General features: G+C 40.9%; 1 protein-coding gene across 4 annotated transcripts; it reads left to right on the top strand.

Annotated features, from left to right (window-relative positions):
• Positions 1 to 24: 24 nt before the first annotated feature.
• si:ch211-198a12.6 (uncharacterized protein LOC563253 homolog) lies at positions 25 to 6,197 on the top strand. Of its 4 annotated transcripts, none has more exons than XM_034898575.1 (2): positions 25 to 251; positions 2,689 to 6,197. In XM_034898575.1, exon 2 carries the CDS (start codon positions 2,811 to 2,813, stop codon positions 4,458 to 4,460), a length of 1,650 nt encoding a protein of 549 aa, XP_034754466.1. In that variant the 5' UTR covers positions 25 to 251; positions 2,689 to 2,810; the 3' UTR covers positions 4,461 to 6,197. The 4 variants fall into 4 exon arrangements, with proteins under 4 accessions (XP_034754466.1, XP_034754469.1, XP_034754468.1 ...); XM_034898578.1 differs by lacking the exon at positions 25 to 251 and adding an exon at positions 598 to 748; XM_034898577.1 differs by lacking the exon at positions 25 to 251 and adding an exon at positions 819 to 1,116.
• Positions 6,198 to 7,521: the final 1,324 nt, after the last annotated feature.

Here is a 7,521-nt window from a genome sequence, read left to right on the forward strand (position 1 = left end):
GGGGTGATAGTGGTCTCATTGCTGTATTAAAATGACAATGATTGCTTTCGCTAAAGTGCGTCGATAGTCCAACGTTGGCGCCAGATGAGCTGTGGCGCCAGCTACACACACAGGCAGAGAGAGGGAGAGGAAGACACATCAGTTTGATCAGCCTAACAACAGCTTGCAAGCCCTTCTCAACTCTGAGTTTGAACCATATAAACGATTCTCTTTTTTCTCTCTTCAGAAATCAAAAACTAAAAGGACATAAGGTGGGTGTACATGCAAGTATTCGTACATTTAAAACCGATTATTCATCGTTTAAAGTCAACTTACTGTTACTCTGTCATGAGTAGCAGCGTTAAGGCAGATGGGAGTCTCTGTTTAACTGACTATAACGTTAATCGTAGGTATTATTTATTATGGTAGTCAACGTGTGGGTTGTTTATTTTATGTCTCCTGTTATGGTAGTAACGTTACCGAACTTTGTAATGGAAAAATACAGGCCTTGGCTCGCATTTGTTGTTGCACTGTGTTCTGTTGGAAAAGCAGACAAACAGGGATATAACATAGCTAGCGTTACTGGTATGATAAACCATTTCATCTTTGAATCTCATACAGGTTATTTTTGAGACACGTTCGTTATAGAATCGGCCCAGCCACCCTTCTTGAATCAGCGTCCAGTTTATCTTTGCATGTGAAACCAGACATAACATGGTTGGATGGGTGGTTAAGCAAAGCTTCTGCTGCGATGTTTTACAATCTTCACGCAAGTACTAGACTGGATAGTAGCCTTTAGCCGTGCTAGCAAACGGGATTAGCTTTCTTGTTAGCTTGGAATCATGGCTACGTAGCCAGCACGCTAATGGTGTCTCGGCTGGATAGCTGCTAACATCAGCAAGGCCGCCATTGAAGAAGTCGTGGTGCAGTTAGTCGGGTTCTGCCGCATTAGAGGAGGGCTCTAGGTTCATAGCCAAGAGCTATCGTGTCTTCTTAAGCAGCATTTTATTAACATGATTGTTTTATTTTGGGTTACAGTTATTTAAATTCTTGTGGGATTTGTGTCTTGCACTACTTCTCATGAAAGCAAAAGGCGTCCTTTCCCGGGCTTTTCGCACAGCATTCATCGCCCTCACGGTTAGCCATCTTTGTTTCAGCTAGCCAACTCCTGGTTGGAATTACGATGTGGCTCTTAGCTTGCTACCCTACTTACCTAGCCTACGACGTCGTATTTCGCCGCTAATAGCTACATGTTATAAATTATCTTTACATTGGCATAGGTGTCTTTGGATAAGCGGAGTGTGTCTTTGAGTTACTCTGAGATCGCTGTGGGGACAGCTCTTAATTCAACATGTTATGAAGGGCGGAAGCTAACTAGCAAGCGGCAGCCATCTTAGGCGAGCATGTAATCTTGGCTAGCTGAAAGTGCTGGTGTGGCACAACAAGATGGCCTGATAATACTCGCACAAGGAGAATTTCCGCGTCGCTAGTTCTGTCGTATATAGCATCAAATTATCAAATTCGACATTTTAATGTAAGTATTTTGCGGTTCTTGGGGTTTCTACTACACTTACTCTCGTGTTGATTTTGCTAAGAAGCTAGTTAGCTGGCTAAATTGCGAACACATTAGCAGCTAACACAATGCTGTCTTGTTAACCAGTTCCCCCTCAACCATAGCCAGCTAACTAGCGGCTATTTGTAGCTGTTATTGAAGGCTAGCAACCAACTGTTCAATGTTTAATAACAAAGTGTTATTTAAATGCCTCTACACCTTAAGTTTTATTTATTTATAATGTATAGCGAACTGCAGACATAATCTAAATCTGCATGCCGGGTCAGGTTTGGTCTTGCGGATTACGATATAATTGGAAGTTTTGATCATGATGTGGTCCACTTTGATTTTTATCAATTGTGTTAGCAGGTGAAGTGAAGCTCGTCTTGAACGCTAACTTGGCTAGCAAATTGATCACTTAGCTTGCTACTATCGTAAGTAATGCAAGCTTAGATCAAACGTGCAGTTATGGAAAATGCATATAATCCACCAGCCTGAACAAAGCGCACTTCCAATGCATTATGCGGCAAACCTTGGGCTGTTATTTCTCAAATACATTTACGCCAATATATAAATATATATTAGTAGCTAACTGTTACTCATTTAATATTAAGGGCTTGTCTTTGTTACACTTGTGATCACCCATTGTTTACAATAACACCCCACCTAACCTTGTCTTTGCTTTTGCCACCAGCCAAGTGCTATTTTCTGTTGGAGATAGTGCATGTTTGTCCTGGATAGGCAGGGTTGAAAACTATTTAAATTCATATCTGATCAGATGACAATTAATATTGGCTATAAAAAGATACTAATCTCTCTTTGAGCTTGTCTTTCAGAAAGGCTGGCTGTTAATTAAATATTGGGTTAGTTGTACCTTCATTATTATGTCAATTTAGTTTATGTGGTGGTTGTGGTAACGTTAAGTGGGAATAGCTTGCTTTCACGTTTGCATAGATGCAACACAGTTGGGTTCTTATGCATACAATGTCATCATGTGAAACTGGCTTGCTTACTTTTTGTTCTATTAACAAATGCAGCTAAAACTCATTTTCAAGAATCACACTGCAAATGAAAAAGTGGGAGACTGTCTGGCAAAGACATAACTGGACTAGTAAATGAAGGCAATGTAGTTATTTCCTTTTCTTCCTCTTTTGCAGGTCTGCTCACTGACTAGAACACCAGCGCGGCACTGACCTAAACAAAGATCTATACCCCCCGATTCCTTCTTGTGTCCCCGCCCGGCAAGAAAACGGAGGTCGTGGGGCTGGAGTGTGTTCTCATGGCCGAGTCAGAGACTGAATGTGACACGCCCGGCCTTGACACACTTGGGTCGGAGTGTGTCATAGCCCATAGCCATGTCGACCTTCACTATGGAGCAGAAACTGAGATCATGACAGAAGAAAAGCGTGGATTAGAGCTGGAGATCCATGGCTCAGACTTAAAGATCCAGGGACTGGGGACAGAGCTCGGAGCTGTAGCCTGTGTGGATGCAATTGTAGCTGAGACAGACCATGATTATATCAAGGTGGAACATGGTGAGATGCATTGTTTCACAGGAGCAGAAATCAAGACATCGGGAAACGAGACTCTGCTGGGAGAGGTGCTGCTTAAGACGGAAAGCGAGCATGTAGTGAAAGTGGAGTCCGACCATGGTGGGGAGTTGACAGTGGAGTCTGAAAATGGTGTAATCATACATGAAGCCCATGGCCTGCAGTGCAACGAGTGCGGGGAGATTTTTGGCAGCATAGCCGATCTTCACCAACACTTTGAGATCCATAAAGACCTCAACCCTTACATCTGTGTCCACTGTGGTGAGAGCTTTGCTGTGGAAGCCAGCCTCAAACAGCACATGAAGATTCACATGAAAGAAAAGCCCTATGTACCACCTGGAGTTGAGATAATGGGCAAAGATGTTATCGATGCCTTCAGCCTCAAGTCTCATCAGATGATTCATTTGCCAGACAAGCCTCACAGATGCTCTGAGTGTGGTAAGAGCTTTGCAGCTGCAATTACTCTGAGAGAACACATGAAGATGCATTCAGAGGACAAGCCCTACAAGTGCACCCAGTGTAGGAAGAGCTTTGTCCGTAGAAGGCATCTGAAAAAGCATCAGGAGGTCCATGCACGTGAGAAGCCGTATACCTGTGGCCAGTGTGGTAAAGGCTTTGCCACAACTTCCAACCTGAAACAGCATCAGAAGACCCACACTGCTGTTGTTCTTGGAGACAAACCCCACCGTTGTGCGCAATGTGGAAAGTGTTTTGCAGCTGCTGCCACTCTGAGAGAGCACCAGAGGATCCATTCGGGTGAGAAGCCGTACAAATGCAACATGTGCAGGAAGAGTTTTGTCCGCAAACGCCATCTGAAGAAGCATCAGCAAGTCCATGCTGGAGGAAAGCCCTACACCTGCAGACATTGCAACAAGGGCTTTAATCACTCCTCTTCTCTCTCTCGCCACCACAAGACCCACTTGCAGAATCCAGTGTTTTCCCCACCTCAGCCTGGGAAAACCTTGTCGTACGGCACTCCCCCAAAGCAGAGGGTCCACCAGCAGGGAGACAAGCCCTACATGTGCCACCACTGTGATAAGGGCTTCAATCATTCCTCTTCCCTGTCCCGGCACCAAAGAGTCCACTCAGAGGGAAAGAGTTACACCTGCGCTCACTGTGGAAAAAGATTCAATCACTCCTCTTCCCTGGCAAGGCATCAAAGAGTTCACTTGGAGAATAAACAGCAGCAGCCACAACCACCGCAGCCGCCACCGCAGCAGTACAGCGCCATCCCCACAGGGAAGGGATTCCCTAACAACGCCTTCCCCAAACAGCACATCCTGTCTGTTGAAAAACCATACAGGTGCTCCCAGTGTGGAAAAGGCTTTAACCATTCATCTTCCCTCTCCAGACATCATAGGATCCATGTAGACCAGTGAACACCTTTTCCCACCTTCAAATGCTGTCCCATTCAAGCGAAAATCACCCCTGCACCCCATGGTTTCTGTTCAACCAATGGTAATTTCCATCACCATGCCATAACAAATAACAGGCCAACTTCTATAGATAAGTGGTCAGGTCAGCACATTGCTACGTTGGAGTGGAGCAGATGAGATGATGATAAATGTCCTTTCGAACAAGTCTTCAAAAGGAGGGCGGACAGTGAACCTATAATTCAGAGCTGAACCCAGGACTTTGTGCTCAGAATGAAGAAGTGTAATAGATTGTGAAGGCGCCTCTATTCTTGTTTGTGATTGTGCTTCACTTGCTCCATGACCTTTTTTGAACACTTTTAAAATAAAAAAAACAATGTGATTTGGTAATCTAAAAAAGTTACATGGGGAAAATATGCTTTGCCCTATGGTTATCTTTTTGATAGAATTGAGTTTATGTACCTTCAGGTGGGCACATGCGCTTTTCAGCTGCAACTTTATCAAAGGCTGCAAACAGATTTGGTGAACAAGAACTGTTCTCTCTTGTCTCAATTTAAATAGTTATTTCTTTTTCACCCACAAAACACATGAAGCAAACATCAAAAATGTAATGTAAATACTTATTGATTTTCTTTTATATATATGTATAGGTGACTAGTGTGCTGTTCCAAAATATTACATTTTTGATAGTAAGGTCCACTTTGTCTCCACCTTTTTCCTTTTTATGACTTTAATTTGTTTTAAGTGTTGGAGATGAACATGTTGCAGGTGTTTTCACGCAGCTTGTTGAATTTGGGCTCCATCAGACGAGCCATCTTGTATATTTATAAGGTTGTTTTCTTGTAAGTCTATGATGGGTTAGCACAGCTGCATCAACTGTACAGAGAGCAATACTTGCTGACACCCTGATTCTATTATAACATGCAATTTAGCTATTAGAAAATGCATAATAGAAAATAAAAACCTTCTGGGTAGCATATTACAACATGACCTGTGTCCTAATTATTTACTGTGCAGATTCCACTGTACCCCATGCACCAAATGTACACAAAATCAACGTCACGCTTTGTTTATTGCTTTGGAGACTAATTGGGTTACCTGTGTATAGAATATTGGTAACTATCAAATTTGATCTTTAAAAACAGTGTATACTAAAAGACTACACGAGAATCTCACTTTTACAAGACTTAAAGATTTTTTCTGAATTCCAATGGATTGCGCTCTATTTACTGTTGTGTGTAAAATATCTTTTACAAACTGATGTATTTTTTTAGATATGGCTTGGTTATATGAAAGGGAATGAGAGAGATACAGTTTTTATGGGAGTGAAAATTACAGTGAGCAATATTTTTCTTTTCCTTTTTTGGGATAATTGTGCTTCAAACTGTAGCATAGTTTCTTCCTTGTGTTAGATAGGTGCCTTATTGCATGCTATGTAGAAATGTATGCTGACCTGTTATTTGACAAAAAAAAGTTAGGGTTTTCAGGAGTCTTTTGTTCTTATTCATATTAACTTACCCTACGTTTTAATTTGATGTCACTGATACCTTTTGCTTTTGTGTATTACAATGTTTTTACACTGTTACAACCATATTGTCTTTATTTTTCCCCCTTCATTTTTGTCAATGTAGAGAGAAAAATTGTAAATGGTCCATATAGGCTTCTCTTAAGGGCAAATCCTGTAACACCTCTACCCAATTTCTGAGTGGCACATATATGGATAAATAAAGGTTGTTGACTCTCTTGTGGCGTTCAATCAGTGGAGTACCTTTTTGAAATAGAAGCATTTAATCTCGCAGCTAAAAAAATAAATGTCTAACTGGTTCATAATGGTGACACTAGGTGCAATTTTAACTTATGCTAGTTTAATTTCCACCGTTAAGTCATTTTTTACTGACTAGGCAATTAAATGCATTACTCGAGCATGTACTTCCTAACTGCATCCACACGGTGTCACTCTACCAACTCAAATGTTTTCAACATAACTGGTTTTGAAAGACTAACACCAGTTACATCAATGCAATGGGGAAGCTTCATGTGGGGCAGGCACATTTGCTCTAGAGTTTATATTATTTTTTATAATTATTATTATTATTATTCCCAAAGTCTTAAAGTGGAATCTGACTAATACTGAACCAGTCACACCAGCCATGTTAAAAGTGTAACTTGATCCATGTCTGGAAAGTTCTAGGGAATGACCTGTGAACTGTAAAACCATCAACATCAGGAAACTACCTGCTTTCCCGACACTCACATAGACTACTGGTTTATGTCTTCAACGGCTGGAGGTCAGACTTCATATTGCCTTTTGAGGTAGACACACAACATTGGGATCCACTTACGGTAACCTTCAGAAATAAGAGTTTATCAGCCTTCTGTGTGCCAAACAATGTCTGGTTTACATCACTGATATTTACACTAAAGATAGCACTTAAATGTGTTTTTTTAAACCGATGCAAATGTCCAGGGATTTCCCTCCAAAAGAAATAGTGTATTGAATTGAAATCCTTCACACATACAGTTCTTAAACTGGGTAAGCTTTACAAATATGTTTTTGGCAGTTCTATTAAGTGATATGAAAAATCTACTTAAAGCATGCAGTATATGCTTTGGATAAAAGAATCATTGGGACAACATCAATATTGCTTTCTGAAGTTTATATTGATAATTAATCTACGGTGGCCGTGAGAGGTCATTGCACTGCAAATTAAGAAAATATGCAAATCACGAAACATGTTCATCAAATTGACAATAGGTGCAGCATTCAGTTATTAATAAGCAAAAGCCAATCGCTAGGTTAATAGCACATATCAGAATCTGCGTTTATGCCCAAGTATGTGTGAACACAAGGAATTTGACAGAATTATTTGGTTTGTTGCTCTTAATGTACATAGAACAGCTGAAACAAGACGTGTATATACACATTAAGACAATAGTGCAATGAAAGTTTCTTTCTTCTTCTTCTTTCAATTTCCTTTTGCAGCACTTTTTCTGAATGCTACTAATGTTTTTGTCAAATTGGGGAAGATGTTTCTTCATTTGCTTGTGTTGTTTCCAGTTGCATGTA

Source organism: Etheostoma cragini, chromosome 17 (assembly GCF_013103735.1).
Source record: "Etheostoma cragini isolate CJK2018 chromosome 17, CSU_Ecrag_1.0, whole genome shotgun sequence".
In the NCBI taxonomy this organism is placed as follows: domain Eukaryota; kingdom Metazoa; phylum Chordata; class Actinopteri; order Perciformes; family Percidae; genus Etheostoma; species Etheostoma cragini.